Source organism: Micromys minutus (genome assembly GCF_963924665.1).
Source record: "Micromys minutus genome assembly, chromosome: 10".
NCBI lineage: Eukaryota > Metazoa > Chordata > Mammalia > Rodentia > Muridae > Micromys > Micromys minutus.
Genome location: NC_137979.1, coordinates 2,286,930 through 2,306,102, shown reverse-complemented (window position 1 = coordinate 2,306,102; position 19,173 = coordinate 2,286,930). Strand labels below are relative to the sequence as shown.

At 46.6% G+C, this 19,173-nt stretch overlaps 2 protein-coding genes across 2 annotated transcripts; one reads left to right on the top strand and one right to left on the bottom strand.

The window, feature by feature from the left end:
- Nucleotides 1-3,406: 3,406 nt before the first annotated feature.
- On the top strand, nt 3,407-13,474 carry TRIM41 (tripartite motif containing 41). The gene is made up of 6 exons (XM_080922601.1): nt 3,407-4,505; nt 7,653-7,748; nt 10,734-10,964; nt 11,335-11,357; nt 11,573-11,700; nt 11,978-13,474. Exons 1-6 carry the CDS (start codon nt 3,696-3,698, stop codon nt 12,577-12,579), a joined length of 1,890 nt encoding a protein of 629 aa, XP_080778727.1. The 5' UTR covers nt 3,407-3,695; the 3' UTR covers nt 12,580-13,474.
- Nucleotides 13,475-13,694: 220 nt separating this feature from the next.
- Nucleotides 13,695-18,643, bottom strand: RACK1 (receptor for activated C kinase 1). Its single transcript, XM_080923197.1, has 8 exons — nt 18,420-18,643; nt 17,175-17,346; nt 16,566-16,713; nt 15,675-15,770; nt 15,280-15,390; nt 14,974-15,114; nt 14,028-14,138; nt 13,695-13,801 (listed from the first exon to the last, which is right to left on the bottom strand). Exons 1-8 carry the CDS (start codon nt 18,526-18,528, stop codon nt 13,736-13,738), a joined length of 954 nt encoding a protein of 317 aa, XP_080779323.1. The 5' UTR covers nt 18,529-18,643; the 3' UTR covers nt 13,695-13,735.
- Between the last annotated feature and the right edge of the window lie 530 nt (nt 18,644-19,173).

Below are 19,173 nucleotides of genomic sequence, written 5' to 3'. Positions count from 1 at the left end.
TCCTGCGCCAGTCCATCCTCTCCACATCGCTGGAGAGTCGCTCAAGGTGACCCACACCTTCACACTGCCTGAGGCAATAGCAACAGGCCAGTCTCCCAAGACTCAGATTCTTCTGTGTCTTGGGCACATTCTTAAGGTCTCTCACAGCCTTGCGGCCCATTCAAAGCTGAGCTTATTGATTTATGTCCAGTTTCGATCTCAGAGGCCAAGAGAAGTGTAAGACTGAATCAGTCATCCGGGAGAGGAGTTTGAGACAGAACAGCCAGAGTTCAGAAAGAATAAGAAAGGGTGAGCTCCTGTCAAGTCACTACAAGTCTAACAAAAACATCAACAAGCGAACTCAGAAGCTGTAAACATTCTTAGGCTTCGATTAGATTGTACGGATGTTAGAAGCTTCCAGGACTAGACCTAGGTTGGCAGTCAGAGGCAGAACAATTACATCGGAAGAATAAAAGTTACTTTTACAAGTCTGTCTTTGCTGATTGCAATCTCCACTTTGCCACTGCACAGAAGGGAACCTAAAAGTATTCTTTTGTTTTGAAAAGCCCTAAAAAACCGTCTTCAACTCCAGGAAGTTCCTCATTAATGTCAAGTGAGATAAACCAACTAACTGTTCCTTAGTCTTGTAAATACGACCCTAATTTTACTTATCAGTTGTCTAGGTCTTTTCTATAAACAAACCAGGCCGCTACAAGTCAGCCAATGACATCAAGTTTCCTGATTAAACGTACCAGACAAAGGATAACACCATCAATCGTCCACTTCAGAAACGTGTCAGAGGTGCAGTTAGGTCGGGAGAATGGGTGTATTACCCAGTAGGGTAACCATAGCAAGAATGAGTCAGAACTTGTAAGACAGGCAGAATTCCTAGCATGACCCTAGCACACATTCCTGGAGTTACTGTGACTATGGTCTGATCGTGAAATGTATGGCTAAAAATAAACTGCTGTAGATGTAACTTATTCGCCTGATGAAATGATCATCTCCAAGGTTTACTGCCTTATTCTGCTAACCGAGGCCTAGTTCTGGAAGCTTTTAACCTGTTTTCTAGGCCCAGGATGTTTTCTGCTTTTGAGACTTACTGCTGAATAAGCTAACCTCTACCTAGTTCTTTCTGATCTCAGGATGGCTAGTCAACTCAGCTGTTCCGGCCCAAACTCCTCTCCCAGCTGACTGATTCAATCTGGCTTTTCTCAATTTGTTTCTCCTGAATTGCTCTGCCTGGCTTCAAACTCACTCTAGCCATCTGTTCTAATTTTCTCGTTCCGACTCACCCTCTGGCTCATACTGTCTTCAACTGTGTCTAGCTTGTTTTCCTGTCATTCTGTCTCTAGATAACTGTCCCATTAAAACCGCCTCCTTCTCCTCTCAGCATCGCCCCTCAAGGAGCCTCTCCTTGTCCTCTTTGTAATAGTGCAGACAGCAGAGTGCCATCTTGCTTTGGTCACAGAAGTGCTTCAATTCATTGTTCTTTCTAAAAGGACATTCACCCCATGTAAAGATAGAAACTATGGTTTGATATTATGAGTTTCGTGCTTTATCAGTTTTAATTATTACTACTTAATGATAATGTCGCCGACATCCAAAAGCACCCTAGTCTTGGAGAGGAATGGCTTCAGGAACGGGGAGTACCATGAATTTACCTCGCAAACTTATGTGCTAAATTAGTATTCCTAGGAACAAGTTTTCAATAAAAGAGCACTTTGTGGAAGTGAAGTTGAAAAGCTGTTTCCGCCCGGTTTCGAACCGGGGACCTTTCGCGTGTGAGGCGAACGTGATAACCACTACACTACGGAAACCCTGCTGCCTCGAGCTTCCCTGGAAGGCTCCTAAAGCTACAATCTCACAGGCTTGCGCCCACTTCATAAAACTAGGTTTCTCTCTCGAAGGTTCATGATTTTAGTGTGTTCAACTGGAGGTGCTCTGTCACGGTATCCAACTGAATCTGCACTCGGAGGTTATGGTACATCAATTATTCATAACCAACGAACTAATAAAACGAGCAAAAACAGCCACAAGAGAAATAATTTGGGATTCTCTCACAAATAAATTCCACAACACAATCTGGGACTCTTCTTCCCCTTAGGCTGAAATTCTCACTGATACAAATCTCAAAAACATTTTGGATGAAAGGCATGAAAGGTGTGCACGGCCCACATAAAGTATTACAATTTGAATAAACCCAGAGCACCTGGAAAATATTTTTAAAGAGAACACACGGACTTGTTTTAAAACTCAAAGGATATACAAAGGACTACGTATTCGGAAAAGTGTCTTTACTGACCCTAGCTTTCCTAGAGAAATTCTACTGAGAATATGGTAGAGTAGCTAACCCTTAAGTCCTTTATCAGATACTAGAAAACGTTCTGATCGTTTTACATGATGACCTCCTCACAAAATCCTGTGAAGCAACAGCTATGATTTACTTTATATGAGTTATCTTATGTTACTATATATTTACTTTATGTAGACATTCAAAGTACCAAATACACTTAACATTGCTTGCCCTCCTATATACCAGTGTTCAGCAATCTGCACTTTTTACTTAATACATTCCGAAGGTTCTTTTTCATAGAGCTGTTCCATTTGATGTGAACGTGGATATTAGTAATACAAAATGAAACAAGTGACCAGCTGACAGTTTTTGTTTTGATTGCTTTGATTGGTTGGTGGTTGTTTTCTGGGACAGGATCTCACTTTGTAGTCCAGGTTAGATTAAACCTGGAATTTGTCACAATGCTCCTGCCTCAGCCTCTCAAGTGCTGTGCGTATGGGAGTGCTGTAGTTGGCCAGCAAGGTTGCAGTTTCTAAAACGGGCGTGAAAATGACCAGTACAGCTGGAGGTGGAGCTCTCTAACTCCGCCCAAGATCTACTTTGAGGGACCCCCGAGTCTCAAACGAACGTGTTTTGGGTGTAGAGGGGCCGGAAACATTTGAGGACGCTGAGCGGGCCCGCCCCTCAGCTTCCGGCTCTGGTCCTGGGAGTCCCTTCTGCAGTCGTCCGTGCCTGGTCGGTAGGATGGCGTTAGGCCGCTGCGGTTGTAGCACAGAGAACAGGGCGCTGCTCAACGTCCTCGCTACCCTCCGCCGTCTGTCCCCGCTGGCAGGGCATGGGGGCTTCTTCCGCTCTGTACGCGTTCTTCGCGGCCAGTCATCACCGAGATGTGGGCCTCCGCCGTCCTAGCCCTCCCGTTCTGTTCCCGCGTGTCAGCTAGAGCGTCTCCTCCTCGTTTCCTGTTGCTCTGGAGTCCGGGGCGGGGCGTGGGAGAAGGGGGCGTAGCACAGCCTCGAAGGGAACTCGTGAGTTCAGGTCGTGAGGAGACGCCGGAAGCGTTGGGAGGGAGGCCGGAAGCTGGGGGGCGGGGCCAGGAAGTGAGGAGGGGCGGGGGTTTATGAGGAGGCCAGGGGAGCGTTGGGGCAGATTTGCACTCAGGTCCACCTGAGGTACTTGTCGGTGGCGCTCACCTCTGTCCCCTCCCCTGTGTGAGACAAGGCTGTCGCCTCGGGGTAGGGGACGGTGTGTAGAGGGGTGGGCTGGTCGGAAGACATTCCTTTGGCTTCGCCGCAGGCAAGGTGTGGAGAGGCTGGGTTTGGGGTGGGGTCGGGTCTTCTGGACTTCAGAGAAGGGAGACCCCCCCGCCCCACCCCCCCCGCTCCCCCCACCGCACTTCTACACTGGCTGACTGGACACTAAGATGGCTGCCGTTGCCATGACACCCAACCCTGTGCAGACCCTTCAGGAGGAGGCGGTGTGCGCCATCTGCCTCGATTACTTCACGGACCCCGTGTCCATCGGCTGCGGGCACAACTTCTGCCGAGTGTGTGTAACCCAGTTGTGGGGCGGGGAGGATGAGGAAGACAGAGATGAGTTGGATCGGGAGGAGGAGGAGGAAGAGGTCGGAGAGGAGGAAGAAGTGGAGGCTGTTGGGGCAGGTGGGGGTTGGGACACCCCCATGAGGGATGAAGATTATGAGGGTGACATGGAGGAGGAGGCCGAGGAGGAAGAGGAAGGTGTGTTCTGGAGTAGTGGTATAGGTGGGTCTAACTGGGACAACATGGACTATGTGTGGGAGGAGGAAGAGGAGGAGGAAGAACTGGACTACTACTTGGGTGATGTGGAGGACCTGCGGGGGGAAGATGAGGACGAGGAGGAGGAAGTGCTAGAGGAAGACGAGGAAGAGGAGCTAGACCCGATCACCCAACTGCCGCCACCTCCAGCCCCTCGGAGGTGCTTCACTTGTCCCCAGTGTCGAAAAAGTTTTCCTCGGCGGAGCTTCCGCCCCAATCTGCAGTTGGCCAACATGGTCCAGGTGATTCGTCAGATGCATCCAACCCCTGGTCGAGGGAGTCGTGTGAATGAACAAGGCATCTGTCCGAGACACCAAGAAGCCCTGAAGCTGTTCTGTGAGGTGGATGAAGAAGCCATCTGTGTGGTGTGCCGGGAATCCAGGAGCCACAAACAGCATAGTGTGGTGCCGTTGGAGGAGGTGGTGCAGGAGTACAAGGTGAGTAAAATGGGAGAGGCAGAATGTAAGGATGGGAAGGAGGTGAAGGGAATTGGGGACAGGGTGCGGGTTCTCTGAGCAGGACCTTGTTATTGGAAAAATGACTCTCCCTAAGCACTGACTTCAAGGTGGGTAAGTGAGAAGGGTCCTCTAACTTCCTCTGTGGCTTAAGGATATGGGGGCTAGTGACAAGAACTCCTTCACTACCAGTCTACTTTCTTCTGGATGAATCTTTAGTCTTATCCATGACAGAGCTACTTCAGATGGGAAGAAACAGAGACCTAAAAGAACAAGTGAAGGGTCTGAAATGGGAGCACAGAAATAGCTAGTGTCAAATAAAAAAAAATCCACTTGTCTCTCAATGGGTCCCATGCCTATCCTAGGATATAGCTTTGTTGGCTTTTCTCTGCACCCAGTCTCTTGTATTAACCAAAAAAGAGAGAGGCTCTTGGGACAAAACATCTTGCTCAAGTTGCAGAGTGTCTTTGAGCTTTGATTACCACAGGCATATTAGTAAATACAGGGTACCTTACACATAAACTGTGCCGGCCACTTGCTATAGATCATCATTGACAATTCAGATTCACTGTGAGTTTGATGTTTGCCATTCTCATTTTATTGATTGGGAAACAGGTTTAAGTTCTGAACATGAAGTTTATATGCTGTACAGCTTTAGTGATAGACTTTGATGTGAATATCCTCCCCTTGGGGCCTACATCCTACATATTTTAGTTTGACTTTTCTGACTTGACTGTCCTTGGAATGTAATTTTATCTGGTAAATTGTCTGCCTCTTTATTTTTCTGATTCTTTGGACATATGTAAAGGACATTTATCTATGAAACAGCCAGCACAGGAACTAGGAGAGTGGAGTCTCTGTCGGACCAGAGCTTTGTTTGTGATTCAGTCAGTAACTTTATTTAGGTGAACATCATCACCTCAGCTTTAGAGTCTAAGGCTTCACAGCTGATTGTCCGTTACTAGAGGATATTTTGAAAAGTACGGTGAGTTTTACTGAAGTTCAGAGTCAGTGAGCTTACCTATAGAAAGCTCAACCTAAAATGGGCATGGTAGTGTAAGCCTCCAATCCAAACCCTTGGGAAAGCGGAAGCAGGAATATCAGTTCAAGGTCATCCTTGACTGCACAGCAAGATAGAGGCCAGCCTGGGTTACTGCGATGTGAATTACACAAGACTCAATTTTAAAAATATCAATTATTTGTTTGTTTATAGTTTTGAGACACGGTCTCTCTAGCTCCTGCTGTCCTGGAATTCCCTATGTAGACCAAGCTGGTCTCAAATTCACAGCCTTTGCAAGTGTTAGCCCCCACTCCTGGCTCACAGTTTTTATTTTATGTGAGTATGAGCCCCATGCAAAGGGTAACAGACAACTTTGGTAATTGATTTCTCCTTCCACATGTGGGTTGAGTGAGGGAGCTTATCTTCAGAGCTCTTGCCAGCTCAAAGAACTTGTACTAAAAGAAAAAAGGGGGAGGGGAGAGGAGAGGCAGGAGGGATAGCACCAGCCTAATCGTAGAACTCTGGAGGCAGAAGCTGGCATATATCTGTGATTTTTGAGGCCACCCTGATCTACATAGCAAATTCTATGTCAGCATGGCTGCATAGTGAAATCCTGCCAAAAATACAACAAAACCCCTGTAGTATTCTACTTAGATTCATGCTTGTAACTTCTTATCAGTTTAGACAGTATTAAGTGGTAAGTTTAAGCTTTGTAAATTCTGAGTTGATAGGATAGAGATGAATGATTCTACTAGTGGAGAAGTAGCAATAATATCAAAAGGTATAATTTTGTATATACTGTTTTATGGAATGACTGACTTATTACTCCAGTAATACTTCCCATAACCAGTTGTGTAACAATTGCCTTTTGTACTCAGGGTCAGTTATCTTTTTAGTTCATGGGTCATTATCAGGATGTCACTGGCAGCTTACAATGTAGTTAGCAAGTGCTGGATAACGTTTACTGATTTTTGCCACATGTTAAAGTTTGCTGTCTGTGAGATAGACATTATTCCCATTTTCAAATGAGGAAATGAAGTATGGCTTGCCTCAAATTACCTAGATGCAGTTTTGGTTCTGCTTGAAGAGAGGCTCAAGGTTCATCCTATATTTTCCCCTAATGAAAAGGAAGGAACAAGTCAAACATAAAAGACATTAAAAAAGAAAGAGTAAAAGGCATCGTTTGTTACACTCATTCTGGTTTCTGCAGAAACAGACATGGCTATAAATGCCTGGAATGGAAAGCTCCTATCTGATGGATGGAGAATTGTAACTAAAAGAAGAAAGCACTTTTGTTTTTCATGTAGTGGGTATTGAATGGAAAACAAAGCTAACAGCCAGAACACAGAAACTAAGAAAAGTGGCAATCCCAGCACTAGGGAGGTAGAAGTAGGAGTTGAGAAGTCCAAGCTCATCCTCAGCTACAATACATATTCCAGACTAGCCTGGACTATATGAAACCCTGCCTCAGGAAAGAAAAGTGAGGGGTAAGGGATCCTTTAATGTCTGTAAGGTACATTTATAAATTGTTTATGCTCTGGGAAGAAGTACAGAGTCTTTCAAGTTCATTAGGCTCACAGAGGAAGTTGAGGTAGGTAGAGTCAGAATCATGCTTGGGAAGCTGGACTGTAAAGGAAAAATACCTTGGACTAGTGGAGTAGGGTAATTTCCCTGGTCAAGGGAATAGCATAGAATCACAAATAGAATCACAACTCAAGGGCATGGATGGGGGCATATAGGAGGGACAACAGAAATGTAGGGTTTATATTTTGAAAATGGCATAGAATCGCTTTAAGACTTTAGCATAGGCACAACATCTCTAGAAAAATGTTTAGATTTGTAGGTGTTGAGGAAGATTTATCAAATGGAAGTGACCAATGACAGGAATATTACTGTGGGAATTGAGTTCTGCAGCCATAAAGATCCAGCCTCTCAAGGCACACACAGGGGAGAGTTGAGATATTCATGGTCATCTGAGAGGTGTGTGGGAAGGAAGAGCTATTTGACACGTACAGTGGTAATACAAGTGTTGAAACTCCATTGTAGGGAGCATTGGAGAGAGGATCTGTAGGACAGGTGCTTCTCATCATTTCCCTGACTAACCAACCTTCCCTTTTCTGATCCCTCAGGCCAAGCTACAAGGGCATGTAGAACCACTTCGGAAGCATCTAGAGGCTGTGCAGAAAATGAAGGCCAAGGAGGAGAGGCGGGTGACAGAGCTGAAGGTGGGTGATGTGTGCGAGTGAACTGACTGATTCTGTTGTCAGGGTAAAGGAAGATGAGAGTGCCAGACCTCTTGAGATCTGTGGTGATGCAGCCTTCAGAGTCAGGAAACATGTTCCTTTCTAGTTTGTAAAATGTGGAAATCGAGGTGTGGTTTATTGAGGCTGGTTATCTGTCTAAAGACAGGAGACCCAGCCCTTGACTCTGGATACATAGGAAGCAAGTGAGCAAATACGTACAGCAGCTGCCAGAGGAGCGCCAGGTCCCAGGGCAAGCACAGATGGCAGGCAGAGCCTCCCTCAACATTAAGGGCTGTGGTCTGAAAGGCTTGCTGGGTCTTGGATGAAGGGCAAACTGTTAGAAAAAGGAAGAATTAATAATCATCAGCATTGCAGAGACCTCCTGTCCTCTTTCCCAGTGTTCACAGCTCATTTACATTAGCTTACTCCTTCTGTTCCCTGTCTGTTTTCAGAAGGCTAGAAGGCCTTGCTGGAATGGACGAGTACTGTGGCCAAGCTAAGCTTCAGCCATCAAATGGTGACACCCTTTTCCTCTTTCCTGGTCAGTCTGGGCCTTGCCACTTCTAGAACTCATAGTAGTGCCATCTGTACATTACAGACTCACTGCTGTGAAATGTCAATCATACTGTCATATCTGGCCAGCTTCCCAAGCTGATACACTGAAGGGTCTTCTGAGTTCTAGAAAATACATGTTGGGATCTGTGTCTTTGAGGCAGAGTATGAAACCGATTTGACAGCTACTGCCTTACCTGCTTGTCAGTCCCTCCTCCTCACTCAGGCCAGTTAGTCTGTGTCTATAGTAATATTAATGGAAAGGTGTAATTACACTTAAAATAGTCTAGCTTAGGCTAATGGATTGGGAGTAGGCACTTTTCTCTTGTTATAGGAGACTGAGATAGCTTGTATTCCATCTCTGTACTCCTTCAATATCAAATTGGAAATAGCAAACACCCCTGTCCCCAGCCTTGTGCTCTTTGATTTTGTTTTTGAGATGGGATTTCTTTGTGTAGCTCTTGCCTCTCTTGGAATTCGTTCTGTAGACCAGGCTTGCCTCAAACTCATACAGATAAATCTGCCTGCCTCTACTTCTCAAGTGCTGGGACTAAAATCATGTACCACCACTTGTTTGTTTGTTTGTTTGTTTGTTTTATAGTTTTTACTCCTCCCAGATGTGGGAGGCAGATGTCCATGAGTTTGAGTTCAGCCTAGTCTAACATAATGACTTCCAAGACAAACACAGCCATATAGTAAGACCCTGTCTCACCACCCTCCCCCAGAAAGTGTTTATTCTTTATACATTATTGTCTTAGTTACTTTTCCTATTGCTGTAAAGAGACATCATGATGAAGGCAACTTATAAAATGTTTATTGGGCCTCATGGTTCAGGGTAGGAGTAGGTCAGCAGAGAATGGTGTGGGCTTTTGAAATTTTAATGTCCACCCAGGTGACATACCTCCAACAAGGCTACAGTTCCTACAGCCCACCTCCAGTGACACACCTCTTTCAATGTAACCACAGACCCTAATCTACCCAAACAGTTCCACCAACAGGGGATCAAGTATGGACCAAGACCATGGGGGCTGTTCTCATTCAAACCACCACAAGTTGGTACTATTCACATTGTATTGGGTGTTATGAGACATGGGAAGAAAAGGGATTGTTTGCATATCTGCTTATTTGGGTCTCCTGGAACCAAACCCACTTGAATATCTAGCTGTACCTACAAAATGCCCTAAGCTGTACCTACCTGTTGCCCTAAATGTATAACATTTACTGTTTACACCTTTACAGGAGTTTGCTGACTCCTAGTCTAGAGAACTTGACTGCTCTCTTTTGATGACTGTGACTACTGAGTCAGGAGTTAATTTGGTGACATCTTCCTTTTGTATTTTGAGAACGAGTTTTATATTGTAGCCCAAGCTGGCGTCAGATATGGAGTAGTCGATATGCTTCAGTCTTAAGAGTATTGGTATTACATGCACGAACCCCATGTCTAGCTTCACTTCAGATCTTGCTTCCTGCATTCCCTCATTCAGTAATTTCAAAAATCTCTGACCACGTACTTACCTGTGGTTGGCACTGTAGTAAAGGCCTAAACAGGTCCTGTCTGTGGGCACATATGGCATAGTAGAAGAGACACTACAAAATCTTTAAACTAGCAAAGGAGTTAGAGACAGGAAGATTGTTGATTGAGGTCAGCCTGAGCTACAAAGCAGGACTCTATCTTAGAAACAAAACTTGACTGGCAAGATGGCTTAGTTGGTAAAGGTATCTGCCACTAAGTTTGCTAACATGAGTTTGATCCCTGGGACTGAGATGGTGGAAGGAGAGAAGCCACTCTTGCAAGTTGTCCTGACTTTTACACATGCATCCTCACCCCTGTCTGCATTATAACGTAACATTTCCAATTACCATACATTATGGAGCTATACAGTGATACAGAGTTGATGCCACAAATATCTGGAGAGAAGTCTACTTTGGAACATGGGAGCTTCCATCTGAAAAGCAAGTTAGGTAGACAGGGAAGAGATAAAAAAGCATTCCAGAAAGCAGTTGGTGAATTTGAACCTGAATGCAAGGAGTTGATCTGTTTCAGTGGTTGGTCTGTACAATAAGACTGAGACTAGGGAGGAGACTTCTCTTCCCGTTCCCAGGACTTGTTGGAGTTAGGGATCATAAGTCTCCTTTGCCTGGGATTGAGAGGTAACAGACAGAAAACTTGAGGTTTACTTTTTGTGTATTCAGGTTGTGGCCTCTATTTCATTGGACATCTTTTTTAAAATCTTAGTGTATTGATGTTTTGCATGTATGGATATACGTATTTTGGTACCTCTAGAGGTCAAAAGAGCATCAAATCTCCTGGAACTGGAGTTACAGATGGTAATGAGCTACCATGTGGGCGGGAATCATACTGGGTTCCTGTGGATCATAGAGCTGTGACTCCATGTCTACCTTACATCTTTCCAGAGCCAGATGAAGTCAGAGCTGGCAGCTGTGGCTTCAGAGTTTGGGCGGCTAACACGGTTTCTGGCTGAAGAGCAGGCAGGACTAGAGCGGCGCCTCCGAGAGATGCATGAAGCTCAGTTAGGACGGGCAGGAGCAGCAGCCAACCGCCTTGAAGAGCAAGCTGCCCAGCTAAGCCGCTTGCTTGCTGAAGCCCAAGAACGGAGCCAACAGGGGGGCTTGCGGCTCCTGCAAGTGAGCACTGTCCCCCCACTTTGCTCCCTTTCTGTTAGGCAGTTTTCTCCAAGTACTACCCAGAACTTCACTGGAAAGAACCCTAACTCTTAATCTGAAGACCAAGATATTTTTTTAAGCTGGTGACAGTACTGAATGTGTCAGTTATCTACCTAAAGAATGCAGATTCATTGTTAGAATTAAGGGGTTAAGAGTTGAAAGAAGTGATAGCATTGTTACTGGGGTCTGTGGTAGGCAGTATTCTTGTATATTGTGAGCCTGTTCATATTCAGACCTTTCTCTGCTGGAGACTGGGAGAGAACAGTATCCCTGTGAAACTGACACTTTTTCTCTTTTTCCCTTTCCCTCTTTTTGTCTCTGTTATTCCCAGGACATCAAGGAGACTTTCAATAGGTGTGTTCCCATTCTACCCTTTGTAACCCAGTAGTGTCTGGCTCCCAATTCCCACCTTTCTGAGACTTCCTTTTTCCCTTCCTTTCTCCTTCCCTTTCCCCTATCTCCCCAGAACCTAAGTTTCTGTTTCTTAGACCCACTCCTTCCCCCTTAGCTTTCATTCTTTACTCTGGGAGTACCATGCTCCCACCCCCTACCTGGTCCCCTTCCTCCAGGTGTGAAGAGATGCAGTTGCAGCCCCCAGAGATTTGGTCCCCTGACCCATGCCAACCCCATAGCCACGACTTCCTGACAGATGCCATCGTGAGAAAAATGAGCCGGATGTTCTGTCAGGCTGCAAGAGGTAGGGGCAATGATCTTCCTTTGCCTTTTCTTTTACAGACCTGGATGGGGTTGAGGGAATTTGGGGAGTTTGGATGGTGTAACTACTGGAAGCTACTCTGAAGTTCAAGCTTAGAGCTGCTTCCAGGTTAAGTCAGGGACAGGGGAAGGCCAGTAGGAGTTAGAACTAGGGTGAAGATAGATCTTGAGCTTGGCCTCTAATACAGGGTCGGAGCTAAGAAGAGATGGATGGGATAGGAGGGGAGGTGTTTTAGCTCTTCTGTCCATCTCTTTCCAAGTGGACCTGACACTGGACCCTGACACAGCTCACCCAGCTCTGCTGCTGTCCCCTGATCGCCGCGGAGTCCGCTTGGCAGAACGTCGGCAGGAGGTTCCTGAACATTCCAAGCGCTTCTCAGCTGACTGCTGTGTACTAGGGGCCCAGGGCTTCCGCTCTGGCCGGCACTACTGGGAGGTAGAGGTGGGTGGGCGGCGGGGCTGGGCAGTGGGTGCTGCCCGTGAATCAACCCATCATAAAGAAAAAGTGGGATCTGGGGGGTCCTCTGTTAGCAGTGGGGATGCCAGCTCCTCACGCCATCATCATCGCCGCCGGCGGCTCCACCTGCCTCAGCAGCTCCTGCTCCAGCGGGAAGTGTGGTGCGTGGGCACCCACGGCAAACGATACCAAGCACAGAGCTCAACAGAGCAAACACTGCTGAGCCCATGTGAGAAACCACGGCGCTTCGGTGTGTACCTGGACTATGAGGCTGGGCGCCTGGGCTTCTACAATGCGGATACCTTAGCCCACGTACACACCTTCTCAGCTGCCTTCCTTGGCGAGCGTGTTTTCCCATTCTTCCGGGTACTTTCCAAGGGTACCCGGATCAAGCTCTGCCCTTGATCAGCCTGCCACCCGCAGGGGCCCCTCTGGTCACCACTAGGGGGGCGGGTGGTGGTGGATGGTTGCCCACTGTTTGGGAGCAGATTTCTCCCACTTCACTGTTGTTACTGAGTTGCTTCCTGCTCCCTCTTGAACCCAGGCTGCCTCTCCCTCTAGGAGCCAAAAAAAAAGGCCCTCCCAGACAGACTTCCCTCCAGCTCAGCCTTTTCTCACCTACTTTGACAGGTCTGCATGGGTCCCTGATAATGAACAGCTGCCTGATAGCTTCCCTCCCTGTCTGCCTAGCTCCAGGTCCCACTTTTTGGAGTAGGGGATACGGAGAGTACTTAATTCCTCAGCTTCCCTTTCTACCCCTACTCATTTCTGAGGCTGGAGGTTTTGGGCAAGACACTCCATGTTTTTGGTGCAAGCTTCAGCTAAGCTTTTAGCTCTGGGAAGTCAGGCTGGGCAAAATGGGTAGAGCTGTTTAAAGTCTACTTTTTCTTGGGGAAGTAGGAATTCTTAAGCCTTCCACCCCCAATTTCTACCTCCATAGACTGGCCAGAATTTAGGTTCAGTGAGATCTGGAATGGTCAGCACGACATCACATTACCCAATAAATTATTTTCTTTGCATCCTAGTTTTCTTATGTAGGAGCCCAAGTCTTCACTGCCTTCCCCCTTATTTTGTGAAGTTTGTCCATGCCTTTTAGTTCCATTTGGTAAGCCCTGTTAGGGAGCTTGGGACAGGGGTCTGGATCCTTGGGAGACCATTGGGTATAATCTATTTTTCTAGTAACCCCTTGCCTTCTGACACTTAACAGCTTTTTGTCCTCTGCTTTGGTGGCTGAGGTCAATTTATGTTCTTGGGGAAAGGTGGGTTGTGTTGCAAAAATAAAAAGTGTTTATTTGCTTCTCTTGTTGACTGGTCTTTTAGTGCACATTGCCATACAACATGTAGAACCAGCCCAGGTTTCATGCATCAGCAGCCTGAGGCAGTTTCCTGGTCTGTTGTCAAGTTAAGACAAGGCTGACTCACAATAAAGGGGAAAGGTAGACCCATCTCAATGGTTCAGAGCATGGGCTGCTCTTAGTAACAGGGCTCAGCTCCCAGGACTCAGAATAGAAAGAAGCCAGTTTCAGAAAGCCAGTTTATTTCTAAGACTCTGTCATAAACTTTAGCGGGTACCAATAGTCACCTGCCATACTCGCACCAAGTTGTCTGTGTAGCCAGCAAACAGAGTCTGTAAGAGAATGAATGACAACAGGGTCACGTCACACCCGAAAATTTTGACCCCTTTTCATGATATGCTAAAAGGAAGCCATACAGAAGCAGACTTTTTAAGCTTCCAGGTTTAAAAACTCTTCCCTAGACAGTATATCCTAAATTAACTGAGTTTGACTTCAGTTTATGTTGACAAAAGGGAGACAAGTTGGTAAACTGAACTGAAGAGCCAAAAATATACTTACCTGGCCATCAGCAGACCACGCCAAAGAAGTACACTGCGGTGGCTCTGCCTTGCTGCTGGTGCTGATAACTTCTTGCTTTAATTCATCTACAATGATCTTGCCCTCCAAGTCCTGAGGAACACACAAAAACCCATAAGGCCACCCATTACTCTTATGTAATGACTCTTAGAATCCTTTCAATAGTCTTGCTTGGCAACCCAGAAACCACTATTAAGAAAGATTTGCCTAGCTATTGGCCAGTGGCTGGTAGTGAACTGCTTTAAAAAGCCCATTTGTAATTCAGATTTCTAAGTTTTCCTCTGAAGGATATAGTGTTAAAGAATTAGATGCTATTTATACACACAGGCATTACTACCACCTCAGTGTGGTAGTACATCCCTTCTAAGTCCATACTTGGGAGACAGAGGAAGGCTATCTGTGATCTCCCTGAGGTCAGTCTAGTCTACACAGTATGAACTTGTCTTTTAAGTTGTCCAGAAATCCTGTAACAAAGATTACAGAATTGAATCCAAGTGGATACTAGCAGCATAGGGAAGGACTCCTAAAATGTTGGTAGGGATTGAATTTGGATCTCTACTATGTTAGACACTGTGTAATCGATACATCTGTATATAGTATGGATATATATAAATGAAATATGCCTTCCTGATGTATAGCAGCTAGTTAACTCCTAATGGGGTTATCTGGTGGTGAATGTCACCTGCGCTGTCAAAATGGCCTCTCACAAGGGAACTACCTTGGCCCATTGGCAATTAGAGCACTCAATAAACTGCTATACATGGGCATTACTTTTCATTAGGCAGATGTCACCCAGTGCTGCAAACTGCTGGGGGTGGGGTGGGCAATGAACCTCCTTGGTGCTGATAGCAACTTAAAAGATAAAAATCTACTGAAAAAGTTTGACTTCTGTCAGTCAAATCAATGTGCTATGCAACAGACCACTTACCCAGATCTTGATACTGGGGCCAGTGGCAGCACAGAGCCAGTAGCGGTTGGGGCTGAAGCACAAGGCGTTGATGATGTCCCCACCATCTAATGTGTAAAGGTGCTTGCCTTCATTGAGATCCCACAGCATAGCCTGGCCATCCTGGGCAGGTAGAAAAGGTGAGTTAGGTCAGATTGTATAGGGTCTATGGCTCTATACCATCAGCATCAAAACTCCAACTTTACAATGCTTACTTAGAAACCTCCCAGCTCAGTGCACCCTAACAGATAAAAGCTTCCTGCAAAGGAGATGACAAGCCCCAGATACCTTGCCCCCAGAAGCACAGAGGGATCCATCTGGAGAGACAGTCACTGTGTTCAGGTAGCCAGTGTGGCCAATGTGATTGGTCTTTAGCTTGCAGTTAGCCAGATTCCACACCTAAAACCAGAAGGAAGAAAGGCAGGGGTCTTGTGGGTGACCAGGACAAAAGCTCTACATGCAACAAGAAAAGCATGTTGTGCCAGCCTAAACAGACCCAATACTTGGGCGACTGAGACAGGAGCACTGTTTGGGTGACACAAGCTAGTAAGGGATACAAAATGAAACCTAGCCTCAAAAACAAACCACATCCTTTCACAATGTCCCAAATCAGAACACATTTTTATCTGTGAGGAATGAGAATGAGAACACATTCTGGATTCTTAGCAGGGCCTGAAGCTTACCTTGACCAGCTTGTCCCAGCCACAGGAGACAATGATAGGGTTGCTGCTGTTCGGGGAGAAGCGAACACAGGACACCCATTCTGAATGACTCTCATCCTACAAAGATGCAGGGGAAGGTTAAGAGGCAGTCTTTCCCAGATTACAGATCTCTACCACACACACTATGTATGAAAAGTGAGTACTTTCCCTGCACTCACTTCTCAGAAGTGAAGTCTTTAGGCCAACACACCAGTTGGTAAAGTCATCTGCTGTCAAGCATGTTGACATTTGTCCTAAGATGACTCCAGAGCTCACCCACTAATCATGGAGCACAGGACCAGGCACAACTCAGAAACAGCCTCTGGATTTCAACAAAGCAACTCAGATGGCATGTTGGGGTCATCACTGTTTGGCCTGGCGTGTAGCCCCTTAAACACATCTCTAGGAGGTAGGTGAGAGACTTAAGATCGATCATCTGGGTTCCTACACATGTGCCAAGACTCCACTCAATTGATGCCTTCGTTAGGGTTCCCATTGCCCAACATAATATGGAATGAAAGGAGGGAAAACACCATCTCTAGTTGGGCATGGTGACCTTTTTAACTCCGGCAGTCAGTCTAGAAGCACATGGATCTCAGCCAGGTCTACACAGAAACCCCTCTCAAACAAAAACTCCAATGCCTCTCAGCCCCATGCCAGTCACAAGCCAGCATGCATACACACAGCTAAAAACAAAAATCCCACAGGTTTAATACATAAGGAAAAGTCAGATGGTAGCACACAGCTTTATACCTAGGGGTCAGATCACTCCGGGCCACCAGGACTACAGCGATGAACCCACTTCCACAACAGGGTCCCAGGGGGTGGGGGACAGCCCTGAACATGCCATTCCTACCACCCTTATCCTTTTACCTGGACAGTGTACTTGCAGACACCCAGAGTATTCCATAACTTTATGGTCTTGTCTCGGGACCCAGAAACAATCTGCCGATTGTCAGAGGAGAAGGCCACACTCAGCACATCCTTGGTATGGCCAACAAATCGTCTCGTGGTAGTGCCCCTAAGAGGGAGAACCTGGTCACTTTCTAGACATTTTATCCATTCAGTTAAGATCCTCTTCCTAGCTTCACCCTTGCCCTGTAAACTCTATAACTCTACATAGTCCACACATAGTCTTAGAGCCTACCATTAGCCCAAGTCTGATATGTACTAGAGAACCCATTCAGAATTGCAGGACATGTCCTCATTCCCTTGGGATTGGTTGACAATGTCTTTCTTGTCATCACTAGGATCCTCTATTACAATCTGCCAAATGCCCACCTAAGACAACATTCAAAATGAGACTTAGGCCAATGGTACCTAGTTTAAAAAAGCAGCTCCAAGGGAAGCCAAACACCCCCCCCCAAATGTTGCTTTGCCCTCTATTAAAAAAAAAAAAAAGGACCAAGGAGAAACCACACCCTGGGGAATCTATCTCAATTCTGCCCACTTTCCCCACAAAGTCCCAAAGCAGCTACTTGCGTTGTGAGATCCCAGAGGCGCAGTGTTCCATCCCAGGAGCCTGAGAGGGCAAACTGACCATCAGAGGAGATAACAACATCACTAACGAAGTGGGAATGACCTCGCAGAGCACGCTGTGGTATGCCATAGTTGGTCTCATCCCTGGTCAGCTTCCACATGATGATGGTCTTGTCTAGAAAGGTTGGTAAAGGAAAAAACATTTCATGAGGATCCCCAAAGCCTCTTACTGTGCAGTTTAGTCTTGAGGTCACCAGTGCAGTAAATGGGTAGAGAAACTGCACGTTCAAAATAAAGGGGCTTACTACTCTACAATGCAAAGAGAAACATAGCTCTAAGCTGCAATCTGAGAATATGGGCACGACACTTCCTGGGGCTGAGACTTACAAATTCAACATAAAAACTTTCTATTTAATGTGGTTCCCTACACGTGTCTGTGTCTCAAAGAGGATGTCAGATTTCCGGGAATTAGTTGCAGATCCACTGCAAGTTACCAGTTCTGGGAAAAGAACCCTAGCCTTATCCATTGATCTAGCCCAAAACTAACTCAGTAGCAGAAGCGCTGTCACTTTGGTGTAGGATGAGCAGAAATAGCCTTTCTGCCTCGTGAGTTAACAGAAATTCAGCTGTTATGGCAGCATCAGACACAATCCTAGCCTCGAACCGCTTCGATTTATACAGAAACTAACACAAAGCCTAACACTAGGCAGGAGAGAATGAACATAATTTGCGTGGATAAGGAGGATCTGGGAGAGAGAAAGAACATGAAAATATATCGTGAGAGAGAAAAAAAGAGCATTAATTACAAGAAAAGAAAACCTAGGGCAGGCCTGGAAACCTGGGGAACAAGGCGCCTACAAAGTTTACACACGCTCTATTGGGCTCAGGGCCGGAAGGCAGCAGCTCAGAAACAGCCTCTGGATTTCAGCAAAGCAACTCAGATGGCATGTTGGGGTCATCATCGCTCCGCCTGGCGTGTAGCCCCATTAACTTCTTAAACACATTTCCACGAAGTAAGCGAGAGACTTAAAATCGCCAACTTTGAGGAATGCGGGGAGTTGTGAAGTTGAGCGACATTTCATGTGTAAAGGGTCGCCCTGGTTGGGGCCCAAGTTCGGGTCTGTACGCCCCAACTCACACCTGGGCTGGGAAATGGGCCGAGCCAGCCAACCCGCGCGCCACTTGCTTAGCCACGAGACATGCAGTCCCCAGAACATACGGGTGTTTTGCCCGGCATGCAGCCCGTACCTCGAGACGCCGACAGGATCATGTCCGGGAACTGCGGTGTGGTGGCGATCTGTGTTACCCATCCATTATGGCCCTTAAGGGTCCCACGAAGTGTCATCTGCTCCGTCATGGCTGCAGCTGATGCGAGTGTCGCCGCAGCGACAAGGATGGCACCGGATAGCTCAGGGAGCCAAGGGCCAGAGCGGCCACCACCACGACCCTGCGGAGAAAAAGAAAGAACGGCCTCCGCCGGAACCGGAAATACTCAGAGAGGAAGGCGGGGATTCCCATGATTCACTGCTGTCCAAAGATGGCTGCAGTGGGAAGTGGGAGGAGCTGGGTGAGGTAGGTCGCAGTATCATCGTTTCTTCTGCCACGCAACATAGTTTGGAAATGCTGTACAAGTGCATTCTGAAGCCAGATGCACCAAGTTTTTTAAAAAGGCTTCTCGGAAGATTAAAACATGCCCCAGAAGCAGAAGAGAGGCTGACGGCACACTACCAAACTACAGCGGCCTCACCGCCCTACGTGGCAGAGGAGCTCCGCCCTTTCCGCTTCGTATTCGGTTCCTCGGTTGGAGACACCGGCTCCAACTTTGACTAGCGGAAGTACCATTAAAGTTGCATTTAAGTGCATGTGCCACGAAGTCTGGCTTTTTGTTTTGTTTTGTTTTAAGGCAGGGTTACATTTAGTGATGGCTAGTCTTAAATTGACTATCCTGCCAAGGATGGTTTCGAATTACTGATCTCTGTCTCCCAAGTACCCGGCCACCGCT

Coding starts and splice junctions, on each gene's coding strand:
- RACK1 (XM_080923197.1), bottom strand. CDS start 18,528: ATGACGGAGCAGATGACACTTCGTGGGACCCTTAAGGGCCATAATGGA. Junction 17,347..18,419: donor GATCCTGTCGGCGTCTCGAG/GTACGGGCTGCA, acceptor CAACCTTTCTAG/ACAAGACCATCATCATGTGG. Junction 14,139..14,973: donor GCCCCAGTATCAAGATCTGG/GTAAGTGGTCTG, acceptor TGTGTTCCTCAG/GACTTGGAGGGCAAGATCAT.
- TRIM41 (XM_080922601.1), top strand. CDS start 3,696: ATGGCTGCCGTTGCCATGACACCCAACCCTGTGCAGACCCTTCAGGAG. Junction 4,506..7,652: donor AGGTGGTGCAGGAGTACAAG/GTGAGTAAAATG, acceptor CTGATCCCTCAG/GCCAAGCTACAAGGGCATGT. Junction 7,749..10,733: donor GGCGGGTGACAGAGCTGAAG/GTGGGTGATGTG, acceptor ACATCTTTCCAG/AGCCAGATGAAGTCAGAGCT.